This window comes from Cyrtonyx montezumae, unplaced genomic scaffold (assembly GCF_038088225.1).
Source record: "Cyrtonyx montezumae isolate F1298 unplaced genomic scaffold, pur_monq_1.0 scaffold_36, whole genome shotgun sequence".
NCBI classification, from domain to species: domain Eukaryota; kingdom Metazoa; phylum Chordata; class Aves; order Galliformes; family Odontophoridae; genus Cyrtonyx; species Cyrtonyx montezumae.
The window spans coordinates 4,904,939-4,923,588 of NW_027072041.1; the positions used below are offsets into that span (position 1 = coordinate 4,904,939).

The following is an 18,650-nucleotide window of genomic DNA, read 5'->3' on the forward strand; positions in this document are numbered from 1 at the left end:
GTGAGACCTATGGAAATTACTAGTACATCTAGAATGATTTTTTGAAAGTAAGTCATTTCTGTAGTATGATGTTGAGAAAACAAAGGACAGAAGAAAAATGAAAATTGTTTGTTTGCCACCACTTTACAGAAAAGACTGTTCTTGGCTTTCTGACGAAAGAAAAAAAAAGAATAAAAAGAAAAAGTTTAGCATTTTCAGCCAGGCCATTTAAAGAAAAAAATATTGGGGACCCATTATTCATGTATGACTACCATTTCAGGACATACTTTTTCATTGCTGCCTGCATTACTGCCTCTACTACTGTCTAATAGGTTTGTAAGGAATCTGTATAGTGAAACTAGTTCAAAAAATTCCTATTTTGTAGTAATGATTACCTTTTATTACAATCTAGAAAAGTGTTGATTTAGTACAAGACTAGCATTCTTCTGAGTACTATAAAATAAATTTTATTTAGAATATATAACTAGAGTTTTGATAGTTTTATGAACTGGTATAGCGGGCAGGCAAAGCTGTGATGTTTTTGAAGCATTAATTCGAAGTGGATCCCTATGAGAGCTCAACTTAGGATATAAGCTGAGATGAGCTCTTAGCTACTCAACTGGATCCTAAGGGTAAGTGGCAAATTAAAAATTCATTATTCATTTTAATTGGGGATGATTATCAGTGTTTTAGGAGGCATACTTCAAAGTTCTTCAGTTCCCAGTGCAAAAGAAGGGAACAGTGAGAAAAACTAGTATCTCTCATGAGAGAAGAGTGGCAAACGATAGAACTAAAGAGCTTGTAGGGAGCAGACACTGCCAAATCCTGTGGATAATTTCCACTCAGCAGGCCAAATTCACAGCTGGTGAATGTTGCGTGCAGTCTTTGTAGTTATTACACTTGTACCCACCAGCATTGAACTGGACACCAAGCTGGAGCTTTTCCTCAGTGCTGCAGTAGGATATCACCAAATATTATAAGGAAATGTCTGTAAAAGGCAAGGCTGACTCATCAGTTGACAATAGACCCCTGCAGGTCTGTCCTAGGCTGATTTATATTATCTAGGTTGCAGTGTTCAGTTTTCTGCACGTCCTTTGGATCTAAGCGGCTCCTAACGCACTGGTGCGATGCATATTTGAGCTATCATAACCTCACCTTTTGTGAGGTGTCTCTGAAACCTAAAATAAGAATTTCTATAGGTAAGGAAGGAAGGAAGAACTCAGCAGAATAGCTAAAAATTGAAATAGCAAAGGTCATTTGCTGTTCTAGAAGTTTTAAGTTGTAGACCCAAATTTATGCCACATAGCTGTACAGTCTGTGTACTGTTGCTCTTTCCTTGCCACGTACCCTTTTGGCCCATTCCGCTGACAGAATACGGCTATCTAGTCTTGTTATCTGTCCAGTCTTTCTGTCAGGACCACCTACTTTAACTACTGTGCAACTTCAAAAAAAGAGAAGGAGCTGTCTCAAAAATTTAGGTTCTGCCAAGTTTTGTAGAAGAGGTTATTCAGCAGGTGACAGAAACTGACAAGAGCAGGGCAGAAGCTATGGCCAAGCCCACGTGTGCCTCGGAAGGCAGCAGCCTACTGGCCTTTGCAGGCTGGTCTCATGTAGGTTCTCGAGGTACCTTTTACTCAGCAAGTCATGAGGAGAAAGGAGGCTAGAGGGGAAATGGCAAGTGACATGACTGTAAGCGTCCAAAGCTTTGTTGCACTAATGATGTTAGGGCTTACTGGTTTGTTCACTTGGCAGAATCATGTGTTTTTCTTCTCCCTGTAGTTATAGGTAGGTCAGGCCAAACTTGGAAGCTATTTCTTTTGCTAGAGCAGCTCTGATCTCTCGTGGTCCTATCTCGTCATTGTCCTGCATTCCACTTTTCACTGCTCAGATGCTACTCTTCCCTAATAGCTTCGTTTAATTCTTTAAGTGCAAGTGAGCTCCCTCATTATGCTTCAGGACAGTTCCCATCAGTATTTGCATGTGGCCTCTTTCTTACATAGCCTGTAACAGCCTAATTTACATCCCCTGATCTGCAAAACCAGGAGCACATTCTGCAGACATTTGTTTTATCACCATTCTCCCTTGCATGTTGAACAGCCTTTGTTTTACTCACAGTACATGTGTACATCTTTCATTCATGTTTTTGTCGCTCCTTCTCCTTACAAGCTTTGAGACCATATTGTCTGACCAGTTGCATTTCACAAACCATAGAATTACATGCATACACAAAGGATTTCTTTCAAGAGATCCACAATTGTTCTCTGACATAGAACAAATCTTTTTGTCAGGTAATCTTTCAGCTTCCTGAAGTATGATTTTCAGCTTCTTCTGCACAGCTCCTACTATAAATTTGACTTTATTTTTCAGTGCAGCATTACAAATTCCCCATTAATTCATTGTCTAATTGTGCTTCTGTATCTCACTGGGTGCTACTCATTCCTCCTACGCACTGGAGAGCAGTACAATTCAACTTACAGCTTCTCAATCTTTCTTAATTTTAGTTTGCTTTTTTTTTTTTTTCTGATTTGTTTCACTTTCTGTTACTTTCTTCCAATCTTTCTTACTATAATCTTTGGCAAGGCTTTTTGGAGCAAGCTTTGGCAGCAGAGGCGTATAATGGAGGTATGACATGCAGCAGAGCTGTTAAAAAACACAGGCTGTTGTTGTCAAGATCTTGTCACATGAGGAAAAGCTGAGGAACAAAAGGGTTGATGTCTGCTTCAGAGTGGGGGCCTATCTCCCAGTGAATGCCACTATCTGCCCAATAATTCAACATCTTTCAGGGCCCCTTTCAGCAGTACATCAGGCGAGTGCCTCCACAACCTTCTCATGATTTCAATTCACTCTGTCCCAACCTGAGCTGCCCTAAACTCACTGCCCACTTATTTATTTGAGAAAGAACCTAGTTTTGCAAATTTTCTCATTAATCAGTTATTTAGGGGGGAGCATCTGAAATATCTCAAGCACATTTTTCTTCTTCTGTACCATTTTTGTCAGGGCTTAGTCAAGTTATGGTGTGGGGACATCTCTCCCTGGGGATTTGAGCTGAGTGCTGTTATTAAATTCTTGTCTGTCCTGTTGTGCTGGAGCATCCTGTAAAAGCAGGACATATTAAATCTCCCCTATTTATCTGTGCTGGAATACCAGTCCTACTGGCAGACATTCCTATAATCCAAGGGGTGAAACCAGGAAATCAGCTTTCTTTAATTATCATGGATCTTTTGAAGTATCACTTCTAATATTTATCATTTTTGTGTGTTTTACTTCAGAACAGGTGCTTACCACATGGACTGTTTTGGTGTGTCTTAATTTTGTTTGTAAATTCAGAGACACTATGAGCCAACAATATCTAGGCTTCTTTGTCACCCCTAAGAATGAATGGGACAGTACAGCTAGTATACTGGGTCTGTGAGAAAACTAGTAACACAGGTACACAACAGAAATGAAAAATGACTTATTGATCCAAGATGCATCTTCTCTGAGTATTTCTGATTTTTCAAGACCTCATGTTGTTTAAAGCCACTTATCATTTACTTGATTGATAATGTTTCTAGTGTTCCTCTCTGAAAGCAAATGCTTCCTTCTGAAGATTTTTTTTTCTTAATATATATTTGTTCAAATATAGTCTGTTTTCCACCAAAAATAACAAGGTAAAAATACAAAAAAAAAAACCCTTCAAATTTAGAACTAAAATATTTAATGGAAATGTTACTGTGTCTCAATGCATACTGGAGATCAGCCACTGGCCATGTTTCCCAGCCAGAGTCAATCTGCCAGGATATGCTGTGCCTTCCAGAAACCCCATGGTGTTATGCAGTATTAACTGATCCCACTGCATACATAACTCTAATATGATAAACCCAGGCAACTGCAGAGGAGGAAACACCTAATGTTTACATATTATGGTAGATAAGCTTTGAAATCATGCAGTTTACAGTTGTGATTATTAATACTGATGAGATATTTTCATACAGTCTTACTAATTCCTTTTTGTGGAAGTCATTAATTTTTACTCAAAACTTGCAGATAATGCCCCATGTAAAGGAAAGTTTTTCAGTTTTATTCTCACTCTTAATAATGGCATCTCTTTTGTTTGCCTTTCCATACAATGAAAGTTGCAAATCAGATGTAATTTACGTAAGATGGATGCTGAAACATTTCAGTGGGAAATACTCTGAGGTCTCAAGACTGATATTGTCATTTTAGTCCTTTGCAGCCCGTCCAAACAGGATTTTTAACTAGAGATACATTTCTGCAGTTTCCTGGTGTCAGGGGACCCTTGAAATCTCTGGTTTAAGATGGTGAAATGAAATGAAATGAAAATGAAAATGAAAATGAAAATGAAAACGAAAACGAAAACGAAAACGAAAACGAAATTGACTTGAAGTCAAGACCTTATGTGTGGAGTGGCTGTAGTGGAATCTTCTAGCCTGTAGAGCAGGAGTGACATAGCTGTTGAGAGTCCTCCCAACAGGGTACTGCCATGGAGCTGAGGCCAAAGGTACTGCATTAAGACTCTCCTCCCACTGAACTAAGTTGCTTTTCTCCCTCATTGTCCCATGTGTTGATTGAACTCAGCTGCCAGCAATGCTTCAGAGCTGTTAGGTCTCCCAGAAATGCATTGTATTTTGTATTCTAAACAGTATTAGTTGCTATCCATCAGAACAGATTTAGATTGAATGACAGTACATTATTTCCAATGGTTTAGGAGCTTCTTTCTGCATGGAATTTGCAGTGATGTTTGTAGTTTCCAGCTGTGCAAGTGAAAAGAGCTAAAATCTACAAATGACATAACTATGCTTCTTGAAATCATTTTGAAAGTTACCTTCTTTGTTCTGTCTGCATTGTATCTTTGCTTGCTGGACTCTGCAAAGCCAAGAGGAGCTTTTCCTTTTACTTTTTGCACCATGTCTGCATTGCAGATTTTATGCATTATATATGTGTATTAGACACCATCCAGGAAGCTACAGCTCAGAGTGTAAGCAGGCAGCCTCCTTACACAAAATAGGCAGCATTCTCTACCCCAGAGACCATGTACCTTTTCCATCACACACTCAGCCTTGCCAAGCCAACAGCTCAAGATTTCCAAGTCTTTCTTGCACCTGGTTTCTCTTCGGATGTCAGCATTTGAAGATGCTTCTTGCTGTAATTGCCATAGGTGTTTGCATGTCTAAATGATTTTTATTGTCAGCTGAACATAAGCATAAGCATGTAAAGAAAAGGTATATAGAGTTTAAATGCAGGATGGCATCCCCACAAAACACCGAAGATTCATGAAGTGTCACTCAGCTCTTTGACCCTTCATTAAATACATAAATGTCAGGAAAGACAATGGGACTGGGAATATTTTCAGTGATGTAAAATAGAGCTGCTGATCAAATATATTTGACATCAGTTTAGTGAAATGAAAAGGTCTTATCTTTGTATTGTTTGCACCAGGCCAACAATGTGACCAGCCTCATCTGATCTGAAATCTGGCTATGCAGTTTAAAGTATTTGATATATATATTAAATGTAAAAAAAAATGAATAGCCTCATTTTTTGTATAACAAATGGCAAGGCTTGTGGAGCTGGGCTAAGACTCACAGACTCACCAGCCAGTGGCTGGAGAGAGCAAAATCCTTCATCGTTCAGACTGGGGCAGTGTAATACTAGTTCAAACCATATTTCTTTCAATAGTGTTTTAGATTTTAATGTTCCTCTAGTTATAATTAAGTTTATTCTGGTTAAATCCAGGAACATATTTTGGAAGATCTATGCCTTTTACAGTCAGATTTACTATAGTTTATGATATTTTCAGAAAACTGGTTTTATTAAAACTGTTTTAAATATATCAATATGGGGGTGAAAGTCGGAAATAGGTTATTTACAAAACAGGGCTTTTTTAACTAGTATTCATTTAATTAACCTTTATTCATCTTTAGAACAAAAGTAGTTTAGATTTATCATATCTTTATTCCAACATGCCCATTTATCTTTAATGTTTTAACTACAAAATACAGTATGTTAAGATCATGAGGTAAGACTTGCATCCATTCTTCCATGGCAGAATGTTGGGTAGATTCCTGTAATCACACACATTTTCTATTCCTGTAATACACACTTTTAGCTATCTTTACTCATGAGTCAGTTCTTTCATAGGAAATCTAAGAGTACTATTGGCCTGTTAAAGGCCTGTAAAGACTGAATAGAGAAGAAATTCTCATCTGTACAAAAACCTGGAATTCTTTTGTGCTTTCTTCAGAACCCTTCCACTCAAACTCAGTTTATTAACTGTAACAATAGCACAGACATCTCTCCTTCAAATTGTACTCCTATAGCAGTGATTGCAGGCAGCATGTATGTTTACATTCATTTTTCAGCTCTCCTTCTTGCTAGTGTTTTCAAATCCAGGTAACATTTGGCCAAGACAACAGTCTTATTTTGGGACTCCAAAGAACCATATCCACCCACTGTAAGAAAACTGTTGAAGATGTGGATGACTAAATGATGACATTCCTAGTTCTTTATATTTCCTGCACTCAGGTTCAGCTAATACATTTATCAGAGTCCTCTCCTTTTTTGAAGAATATGTTTTCTGATAAATGCACATTTTACTGTAAGTGTTTCAGTTCGGTTCTGTTGTCCTCTTAGATATATAGGTCTCAAAGCTGCAAGTTAATAGACATCACATTCAGTATCTTAATCAGGACATTTCAACTTCCATTGCTAATGAATTCATGCTACTATTTTTTTTTGTGAAAATTTTTAATCCACTCAAGTAGCTTATGGGGCAAAGGTCTTCTTTCAAATGCTTCCCTGAGAAGTTTACTATTAGTCTCAAGGGGACCTCCAGCACACAGTGCTTATTTTTCCCTTTGCATCTCACACTTCTTGTTCTGCAATAGTACATAAAGCTGTGTTTTCAGAATAACTTTAATGTAACTTATTCATGTGCCGTCACACATTGTGAGACCTGTTCCTCTTTCCTTTAAAATCTGGGCTACTAGTTGCAGCTTTCATACCTCGCTAACACAAATCTATATACTAGAAATCATTGAAATGATTCAGAAATTGATCAGCCTAACTGAAGAAAACTAGTTCAGCTTCCAGCTTCTTTGATTTAAGTCACACCCAAGTAATGCAAATGCCCATGTCAGGACTGAGCAACCATGTTTGGCCTGGGATAAGACAGAAGTGATCAAGTAATTGGGATGTCTAAAAGACACTTATTTGAGCACATCAAGAAGAATAATAAAAAGAAAAATCACTTCCAGAATGAAAGAATTTAAATAGTTTCATAAGATTCACTGACATTTTCATGTGCAGACCTGTTATTTGTCAACCATCCTTTGGCTTTTGGAAACTGAAATATCTAGCAACAGCCAATTTCAGAAATATGAGAGAAAGAGAAAGAGATGAGGAGGGAGAGAAGGAGAGCGAAGAAGAAAATTAGAAGGGAAGATTTAAAAAAAATATATTTCTTTTCAAACTTAAATGTTTTCAGCATTTTGCTGATGCAAATTACTGTTCACTGAAATGTCTCATGTGAGCTCTTCTTTCTCCTCAGATCGAATTGCACAGAATATCATTAAATCTCACTTGGAGACATGCCAATATACAATGGAGGAGCTACACCAGCTAGCATGGCAAACCCACACGTATGAAGAAATTAAGGTTTACCAGAGCAAGGTACAAAAATCCTATAATATACTTCTTCTTCTGCTCCCTATGGTTTGAAATTGTTAACCGTGTATCTTATCTGACAGTGACGAGCTGGTTAAAGTATTCTCTTAAGTATCTTACTGGAAACTGGTCACTGAAAGCAGAGGAGAAACATTTCATAACTGGTAGTAGTAGCTTTGCAGCATGCTGGGATATTTTTGGTCACAGAATCCAGATTTCTACACATTGCTTGTTATCACAGGTATAAACCTTATGCAGAAATTCAGTTGATTTTAATGATGAGAATTGAATCTTTCTGTTATAAGGCTTTCAAAAGATGATTTAAAAATGCTTTATTCCTTATCATTTTGAAATCTGTTAGAAGCACATTCCTTTTCTGTGTAAAAGATACTTTCACTGTGTGCAAGCCAAATATCACCTACAAGGAGTAAATAATTATAAATCTAAGTAATCTTTTACGTGAGATTTTTCAAAAGTGGCTGGAAAAATGATCTCAGTACATTGAATTTTTGTTGTGTCTTTGTAATTCTCAGGTAACAGAGTATTTCTTATTTACACCTCTTCAGATGTAGCCCAGTTAACAGAAATCAAGATGTGTTCTTGAACTCTTGTGCCTCCATCACTAGCGTTGATTCTGCAGTCAGGTATCTGTTGGGAGATTATCTGACCATACAAAAGACTGAAGAAACTCCTGCTTGTTCTAGGAAAGCCACAGGACTAAGAAGTACAAGCAGAAGTAGAAACATACTGCAGCTTGCATAGTTATTGCAGCTGATCCAAGGCACAAGTTTGCATTTACACATTGCATGCTCAAAGAAAATAGCTTTGAAGTAGACAAAAATTTCCTGTAAACATTATTCAGACAGTGATTATACTTCAATAATTTTTTATAGTTTCAAACAAGCAAAAATATTCTGTTAGGTGACTCAGTAACACTGTGCCACTTTCTCCCTAGGAGTGCACTGAGTTGTTTACATTGTTAGTACCACTGTCTGTCTTTCATGCACAACATCATATTTTATCATTGGTTGATGCATTCTCCTCCTTTGAAGAGGCAATGCCAGAGTTTGGATCATTGGGGCATTTAACAGCCTTCTCATGAAAATTGTCAGGCACCTTGAAAAGCAGAGATGCCACTGGTTATGACATGGTGGAGAGCGAGGGCGTGAGTTAGTCAGAGGACTGTGCCTTCCTGCAAGGCCACTTGAAGTCCTTAGCACATGAATGATCTCTCTTATTGTTTTGCTCTTCCCTCTGTGTTTTCCCGGAAGACCAGAGAAGCTCTTTGGCAGCAGTGTGCCATTCAGATCACTCATGCTATCCAGTACGTGGTGGAGTTTGCAAAGCGGATAACAGGTTTCATGGAGCTCTGCCAGAATGACCAAATTCTCCTCCTTAAGTCAGGTGGGTAAGCACCAAAGGCTTGTGACTGGTTTAGCTCCCAGTACACTGCAAATGTGCTCTGCTGTCCCATTCTTTGGGTCATTTTTGTTTTGACAGAAGCTTACTTTTCAGTCCGTTTCATTAGCTGCATTAACCCTTCTGTAGTTTTCCCCATTAATCATGTTACTGTTTTCTGATCCCCTTCCCTCTACAGTCACTTGTAGTTATTAAATAAACACACAGACAGTCATTGCAGCAACTGCAGTCTCCAACCTGACATGTAGTGGAAGGACCCCGTGAATTGAGCGGGTCGAATCAGTCATCTGCCGCTCTGTAAATCCCCACTTGTCATTAGTGAATGCCTCTGTGGTCATCTGTAATCTTTTTAATGAGACTATGGAGATACCCTCCAGCCAGCACACAGGAGGGAAAATCCATGCTGGCGCCAGTTGGTTTTGGACTAAATGAGAGCAGATTACAACAGCGTGCTCTGGCCGTGCTCCCTGTGCATGCCTGGGTGTGCATGTGTGTGCTTAAGGCAAGGTGGGAAAGGGTTTCCTTCCTTGATGTGGGACACAGTAATTTCTGTCCTCCATAGGAAGCATGACAAGATTTATTGTGACTGTGCAATAACTGCTAAAATCAGTAGGACTAAATGGCGTGACTAAGTGAGCCACTGCTGGTAATTAACTGCACTCACCCTGTCGTATGAGTTTCTCACTCCCTCCATGTGTAAAAGGTGTGATGCACTGTGAGGTGGCTCATTAAAGCATAAGATGTGCTTCCTGTTTCAAGAGGGAACTGTTTATTCCATCTGAAAGCTGGTTCTTTGCTCTGTACACAGGGGTCTGTGGTTCAGAGTGGGACTGGATTGAGGCAGCAGAGTTGCAAAGGCCAAGGGATGCAGACACCTCAGGAATATGCATGCAGAGAGAGTCATAGATAACTTCTATTTTATATTTTATTTTATTTTATTTTATTTTATTTTACTTTACTAGCTTTAAAACTTCTGCAAATGACAATGCATCCCTGTAACTTCCTTCAACTGGTAAAAGTAGGAACACAGTTGCAGCTTAAACTAAAGATATAATTGTATTTGTCTGTACTACTGAACAACTTTGTTTAGCTTGGCATGTATAGATATTTTAGGTTCTATTTTCTGTTTTGCAGTTAATGCTGAGCAGAAGTTACAGACATGGACTTTTCATTCAAAAACATATTTGCAAAACAATTCTCAAATTCAGTTTCTCTTATAGGAAGTTCAGATTTAGTTAGAGGGTGTTTAAAATTATTTTTTCCTTCATTTTCACAAAACAGGAAATCCTGGAAGAATTAAAAACAATTTCCACAAAAAAAAAAAAAAAAAATCTGTTCCTTTGTATCTTCGCCAACCTAAAAGAAAAATAAGGGCAACAAAAATTTGCAGGATAAAGCATTTTGAATTAAAACTAAATGCTGAGGTCTAAATTCAGATTAAGTCCACGTTATCAATTTGCTGCATTGAAGAAAATAAGCCTAAGGAAAAGTTTGTCTGTCTGGACGAGAAATTACCCATTTCCTATACTTAAAGAGATGTATTGTTCCCCGTATTCAGAGGGAAATCATCTTGATGGCTCCAAAGAGCCTGGGCCTGCAATAACTTGTGGTATTTTTGCTCTTTTTTCTCTCCTATAGGCTGCTTGGAAGTGGTTTTGGTGAGAATGTGCCGTGCCTTCAACCCACTCAACAATACGGTTCTGTTTGAAGGAAAGTATGGAGGGATGCAGATGTTCAAAGCCTTGGGTACGTTGGTCTTCTTCCTTTCAATCAGCTGCGTTGATCCAAATAATGTCAGATTTATCTTTCTGAAAGCACTGGTGCACATTAAAAACCCTCAGTAAATACTGACACCAAAACCTCCAAATCTGTGAATCAGAAATGGAAAAGTGTTTCCACTGGCTGTTGGTAATAGTAGATGTTTTTCTCTAAAGAGCACTATGAGGATTTTATCAGACTTTTTACTCTGCCATCTAGGGCTTTGATTAAAACACAGGTTGTGGTGGAAGCTAAGTGGTTTATCACCACATGTCAGTTATACTTGACATATCAGATTAGTCCCAGTAATCGTGTCCTGTAAAAAGCCATTTCATCCCAGCAAAGAGTAGTCTAAAGTGATGAACTACAACAAAACATACAAAGGGACTTAGCAAATATGCTGTTTAGGCTAAAACTCTTAAACTCATTTAGATTTGTGTGTTGAAAAAATTGGTTCATTTCTGAACATGATATAAATTGCTACCTGAAATGTCAATGGCTAAATGGGTGGCTTTTGTCAACCATGGAAGCAATACATGTTTGGCGAATTTAGCATGATGCAAGCAGAACCAAATTCAAGTGTAGTAATTTTCTGCAAAAATTTACCATACAGATACTTCTTTTTCTTGAATGAGAAAAAACATGACAGTTCCTTGCATGAATAAAACATATCAGTGTTACTATGTTTACAGTGTATGATTTGATGTATTTTTGAATTTTTCAAATATTTTCTAGAATATTTGTACTGTTAATTAATAGATTTTATAAGGTAAAATAAATCACGACTGATCATTCTTCCTCCTTAGCTTTCACATCTGTTTATAAATAACATTTCTTTTCACACTGGGAAAGCATAACCCCTTTCTAAATCTCTATGTGCTTTTTGTATAAGTCATAATAAGTCCATAATTATTGATAATTTTTGTATTCCATTGCATCATTTACTGATGCATAAAGTGACTGATTTTTAGAGCAAGTGGAATTCTAACAGCTGCCAAAAGGCACATGTTTTAAAAACACAGACATTTACTCATTGTTCCCTTTTTTCTTTTTTTTTCTATTTTTTTCTTTTTTCTTCTTTTCTTTTTTTTTCTATTTTTTCTTTTTTTAATTTTCAAGCCATGTGACAGTACTAATAAATTTTTAACTTTGACTTTGTTCTCTGTGGTCTGTAGGTTCTGATGATCTGGTGAATGAAGCATTTGACTTTGCAAAGAATCTATGTTCCTTACAGCTGACTGAGGAGGAGATTGCCTTGTTTTCATCTGCTGTTCTGATATCACCAGGTATTGTTCCAGTCTACCTACTTAAATAATGGTTTAAGCTTTAATAATCAATGTACATATTAAGTAGCATTTTAAGCAATGAAAGAATACCTGCATTACTCAAACACTCCTCCATCTCTTTTTGGTAGAATGTCAGCAGTTACACATATTGGAAATAGATTCAAAGTTTGGTGACCTCATCACAGAAATTTACAGATAGGCAAAAAACGTATGATACCAGTTACATATTTTAAAAAATAATTATAAAAATAAATTGTCTACCTGACCTTAACATATAGGCAAAGATTAGTTATGTTTCAGTCATGGACCATCTCCTTAGCATCAGAGATATTTATTGAAACAAAAGAAATGCAGACTGGAAAATGAGAGAGAGGTAAGTGCTGAGAACAAAGGTAATAGGCATGGAGAAGGTTCATGCAGACAAGCAGTGCCTGCTGGCATTGCTTCAAAATGCAGTGAACTCAAACCTCACAGCCCTCGGCAGGTTTAGGGAATCCTCAGCTATGAATGGATTCTTCTAAACCAATAAGAACATGAGAGTAAAAATCTCCATAAAGTTCTGTCTGAATTTAACTCCATTTAAGAGGTAATAATTCCAGGGGCAAAATGTTCTTCATCAAGTATTCACATACTGCAGCAACACAGAAGCAACTTTAGAGTTTAGTATGGGATTTTAAACATGTCTCAGGAGAGGTAGGCCTCCAGCTCCCACTAAGAGTAACCCTTTGAAAAGTCTTTACAAAAAATCCCACCATTAATTATTTTTCCAGTCTGTTCCACTAAAGACTTCCTCTTGGTCACTTTGTCCTCTTGTACGTCTGTGGAGGAGATTACGTTAGGCAGAATTAGACTAGCACAGATGGTGTCAACATGCTTGTTCTCATCATTAATGACACCTCCAGAAAGAACGCCTAATTTCCCTCTGAGCTATTCTTGTGATCATTTGCTTGGAGATGAAGTGGTCAAACCAGTGCCTGCATATAACACAAGATCAGATTGCTCCAGAGAGGGACCTCCAGAGAGCTTTCATTGCCACGTGTGTTCCTCAGTACATCTCATTTGTGCATAGAGGTGAAAATTGCCTGTGAAACACCTCCCAGGGGGCCTGATTTCTTCTGAGACAGGGAACTCACAGTACTCTGACAGGTACTCAATCAGTCCTTTTCTCCCCAGCAAAGACCAACCCATGATAGAGATGTACAACACCTGCTTGGCATCAGTGACCCATCAACAGACTGACTCCATGCAAAGCTAAAGACAACCTGGGAATTCTGGGCCAGTCTAGACTGTGAAGTTCTTGAGCAACATGCTAAGAACCAAGCAACAGAAAATGAAGGGAATGATAGATTCGCTATAAGAAAGATATATGCATTTCTTTTTTTAATGTCTAAGTGTTTCCTGAAGAGACAGAAGCAATAAAATTGTTTCAGTGCTGACTTACATGCACTTTATATCAGAGGAAAGCATCTCATCTGTAGGGAGAAAGAAAGAAACATATTCAGATATTCAGACTAGAGATATTCAGATCTCTAGTCAAACTAAAACAAAGTCATATTTCTGTTGACTAGATTACCTGGGTGACAAGAACAAATTATTGCACAATTCAACAAAATCTAGTCACAGAAATATTCCATCATCTCTGAGTGTCCTATACTTTAGACTTGGACAAAGACTATCTAAGTAATGAAGTTTCCTATTAATTTTAATGGATATCTTTAATGGATTTTTGATCAAGTCATTTATGAAGTGCACTTAGCTACTGGTAGACATTTGATGGAAATTAAAGTTCTCGTGCAGCTTTGCAGTTTTTCACGTGCCTTTCAGTTTGCAAAGCAACAAAATCTCTCACACATCTGCAGCTGTACTAAATGCTTGAAAAAGCTGGCAGCTCAGCACGGGCTTTGAGCCTGCTGTACTGTGAGCATGAGTTGTAAAACCTTTTCCGCTGACTTTAGTAATTCATTTATGTCATGATATATATCAGTCATGATGTGGTACTTCAGGTCTCATTGTCTCCTGAATAGCAACCTCTGCTAAGTTAACACAGAAGTAATTCCAGGTTTTTCACCATTATCAAGCTTGAAAGTTGAAGCTGGAAATACTAGAGGAAATACTTCAATGACCCACAGTTTTCCTTTTCACATCTAAGTTGTTTTTTTTTCCTACTTGCTAGCAAGAGGACACGTACAATATCTATTATTCCTTTAACCAAAAAACAAAGGTGGAATTGTTTAATGCTGACTGCTTCCTCCTGTAGACTGCAAGCATGAGTATCTTTAGACATGGAAGAAGCAATAAAACAGGAAGGGCTGAAGCATCATAAATTTGAGAGAAGGCTCTTCCATTAGAAGACTGCAAATTTATGTCGTGCAAATAAACCCCATCTCAGCTGGGCTAAGTCTGTGAGTGGCAAGGGAAGGCAGTGCAAACTGTAATGACATTGAAAGTTGCAATTTATTTCCTTTCAAAAATAATAAAATGTAATAGAGAAATAATCAATTTCCTTCTGCACTAGATGTTCTGGTTTCTTCACAGTAAAGTGTTTCATCTTGTGAACATACAATAAAAGTGAAAAAAGAAAGCACTGGTTCTGAGAATAAACTGTTCTTCCACTCACTAATTTAGGGACATAGCCACTCTCTTTGAGAAGCATTCATATTCATGTTTTTCTTCTACAGAAGCCACCGCACTAAAAGGTGATTATTGTGCTCTTAATCTCAGCATTCACAGGGAACAGAGCAGTATCAGCAGGAGTGGGGTGACCTAAGAACATCTGTTAACACACTGTTTAGGTTTTGAAACCAAGCTTCAGACCCATTTCCCAAAGTGATTGGAGGTGATTCTTTGACTTGATTTCTGATTCTAAGGTTAATGTTGTAGAATGACTCTTCACTTGCATACATGCTGGAAATGGGTGGTATGACATCAACCTTGCCAAAATCTTTTCTGAAATTCTTTCTGAGCACCTTTCTTTATGTCTTTCACCCTTTTCTACACTGTTCTCTTGCCTAGTGGCTAGAGCACCCCTCAAAGGTAAAAGAGTCAAAACCCAAGAGGAAAATCACAGAATCAAACCAGTTTTAAAATCCTGTATGGGTAGTCACTAATCTAATGATTTTTCCTGAACTTTTGTGAATATAATTAAAGGTATATGGAAGGTCAAAACAAATTTGCAGATGGTGATAAAGTGGCAGAAACTACATTTTGGGAGACAGGCTTTCATACTCATAATAAAAGTTTCACCTAGCACACATAGTGATTTTAAGAACTCTTGCATTATATACAGCATACTCCATGAAGGCAAGAGATGAAATCTGTGATCCCACTGCCTCAGTCTATTTTTAAGCTCATCTTTGTGGCAGAAAGATAAATCTTCAAAGATGGCTTTCTATGATAAATCTTCCTAGCTTCAGCCTGCCACCTATTAGGTGTTGATTTAATGCTACTGAAAGGCATGTTTTTTAACAACACAAAATTTGACACTTAGCCTGTGAAGCCTAAATGTTATTGTGAGCTTATTTGTGTCAATACTGAGTGTGCGCATAGCTAATTCTGTTTCTATGGCCACTGTCAGTATAGGTTCTGTTGGTTTTCCTTGCAAGATCATGATTCTCTAAGCTATGCAAAAATATTTTTTTCTTTGTCTGACTTCCTGCTGTCTCCAGAGGCTTGGGCTTGTCTCTTTTCAGAGAATTTGGTGATGGACATTTTCCATCTCTGCAGACAATCAGATAAATGGCAGTCCTGATATTCCTGTGCTGAAATACTGTTCAGTATCTCAACTTACATTATTTCTATGAATTATTTTGGTAACATGGGGAGGTAGGAAAAAGAGCTCTGGAAATGAGAGGGATTTTCCCACACCTTTAAATGTGCATTTTAAGATTCAAGCCCTGTAGCAAAATACAGTTTCCTATTTCTAAGCTAAAATCAATGCCCAGAGATCGGTGTGTCTATGAGAGTGAGGTAAATAAGTTTGCAGAATGGGACCACAGACAGTTTGGCAGTGCTGTAAACACTATTATGTTTTGGAGATTGTCTTGGGGTTTCCTATTTTGCTTCATGTGTGGTTGTTTTTAGAAGCTACGACTTGAAAGAATATACATCTTGCTAAAGGCCTCCTACATTTGGGATTTGAGTTCAGTATAAGTCCAAACAACTGTATCTGTAATTGTTAACTCTCCCAGATTATATCTTCCTTTGTGTCGTTAAAAAAAAAAATGAAAAAAAGAACATTTTTAAATCACGAGAAATTTGCACTTTAAGACATTACAACAGCTCATAGTTCTTTTGAATTATTAAAGAAATTCTTCTGAAGGAAGCCATTTCTTTTTTTTTACAGAATATAATATTTGGTCTCAAACTTTTAGCCTAGTAAATAATGAGATATATTTTTCAATAATTTTTCAATAATTTTATTCTTTTATTTTCAAAGAAGTGACTGTTTTGATCAATATGCTCATAGTTTATGAATTAAGACATGAAGATGACATGTTTTTCACCTAGACAATGTGAAGTTAGAACAGTGAATGTACCAGCAAAATATAATGAAATGCTTGGACTTTGTTTCACTTCTACTCCCATCTTTCCCTCTAACATGCTGAAACAGAAATACAGAGCAAATATTTTGTTACTGTATGCTTTTTATGTCTTTATTAAACTCTTAGCTGATCCTTTAATGGATTAAGATACTTTGTTTCTGAAAGTGTCTATTAATTATGAATCCTTTCCTCAGGGGAATTAAAATTGCTGAAATGCTTGCTAGTATGGAACATCAAGTTCACCCATGTGTATACCACCACCTTAGCTCTTGCCTTCCTTTTTCTTAGATCGAGCCTGGTTAATAGAGCCAAGGAAGGTCCAGAAGCTTCAGGAAAAGATTTACTTTGCACTTCAACATGTGATCCAGAAGAACCACCTCGATGATGAGACTTTGACAAAGGTAAAGTGTTAAAAAAAAGAGCTAAACCATTCTCAAACGTCTGTCTTTTTGCAGTTACTTCCCCACTGCTACATTAAAGTCAAAAGCATCACTCTACATGCTTCCATTATATAGAAGCAAGCATTGTTGTATTCTTCTCCTTGCTTGTCTTTTCTCTTACACCATATTTTGTTCAATCCATTATTTATTTTATTTGGTACCTTATCAAGAATCAGGCCACTTTAATAAGAGCCCATAGAGGCAGTTCCTTGTTAAATGTGGTTTTGGCACCTGGCTAAAATTTTACAGACAATGGTTTTCATACCATAACTGTAAGAACAGTGGACTTACCCAATGTCAGCATGGATAGTTTTGATGGATTTTGGGGTATTGTATTTTTCCAACAAGAAGCTGCCTTACTTAATTCTGGAATCAGTAATTTATACTAAATGTCTTTCCTCCATCTTCCTTTTCTATATATCTCACAGTTAATAGCCAAGATACCAACCATTACAGCACTTTGCAACTTGCACGGAGAGAAACTACAGGTATTTAAACAGTCTCACCCAGATATAGTGAACACACTATTTCCTCCATTATACAAGGAGCTTTTCAATCCAGACTCAACCACTGGCTGCAAGTGAAGGGGATAATGAAATTTTCACGTAGTCATGGAATGCATCACTGTTAAGACAAAAAGAAATGTTTTCATAATGAACTTATTAAAAATGTCACTACTGCAACACTAGGAATGTTCTGCACTTAATAGAATTATTTTTCACCGCTACAGTTTGAAGAATGTAAATATGCAATTCTGAGTGGGGATGTCTTTTTCTCTTTTCTTTGTTTACCTTTTTTTTTTTTTAACTGACAATGAATATACAAATATAGAACACTGGGTTTTACCTTTTTTTAATTTTATTTTATTGGGATATGTTTTGGGAGACAACTGTTCATAGAATTTTATTGTAGATATAAATGAGAATAGAGCAGTACTTTGCAGTATTACTCTCGCTGTTTATTGTTCAAATATAATTTAAGAAAATTCCACTTATTAGTCTTGCCTATTTCTATGTTTTTAGATAGTTTAATGCATGTGGAAATTTGTAGCTGTCTTGGAAATTATTGTGCATGTATGGAATACATATATATATATGTATATATTCTGTATACTTATATATATATGTACGCATTATATGCATACATGCTGTAGCTTAAAAGTCCCATGCCTACTTTTAAAGGATGCTCGGCCAGGCTGTCATGCATTTCTTGCTCTCCAATTAATATATTACATTTACTTTGGGCAGTCGTGATTTGCTTTGCCAGCCAGAGTTAAATCATCAACAGCCAGTGTGTAATGACAGGATCACTCCTGAAATGTGTAATGTAGTGCATATGTGCAGTCTGTAAATGAAACATCAGTAATATACCAGTGGTGCAAAAGCCTTGTCTGGATGATTTCAGTAGAGAGAGGAAAAGCTTTTCGTCAATTTTCTCCCTGCTACAGAGATACAGCATATGGAAAAGTGAACATTTTAGGACCTGTGTCAGTAAAGCATGTGAAACACAGAATAAAAACATAGACTGTCCCACCCATTTCTCTGATTACACTAAGGATTTTA

General features: G+C 37.2%; 1 protein-coding gene across 1 annotated transcript in view; it reads left to right on the plus strand.

Annotated features, from left to right (window-relative positions):
- The window catches only part of RORB (RAR related orphan receptor B), a 132,825-nt gene extending 114,973 nt beyond the window's left edge, over positions 1-17,852 (plus strand). Inside the window, exons 5-10 of the mRNA XM_065745462.1 lie at positions 7,529-7,650; positions 8,916-9,048; positions 10,702-10,809; positions 11,997-12,107; positions 16,937-17,049; positions 17,517-17,852. Coding sequence (XP_065601534.1) covers positions 7,529-7,650; positions 8,916-9,048; positions 10,702-10,809; positions 11,997-12,107; positions 16,937-17,049; positions 17,517-17,672 — 743 coding nt within the window. The 3' untranslated portion in view covers positions 17,673-17,852. The remainder of the gene's footprint in view (positions 1-7,528; positions 7,651-8,915; positions 9,049-10,701; positions 10,810-11,996; positions 12,108-16,936; positions 17,050-17,516) is intronic.
- Positions 17,853-18,650: the final 798 nt, after the last annotated feature.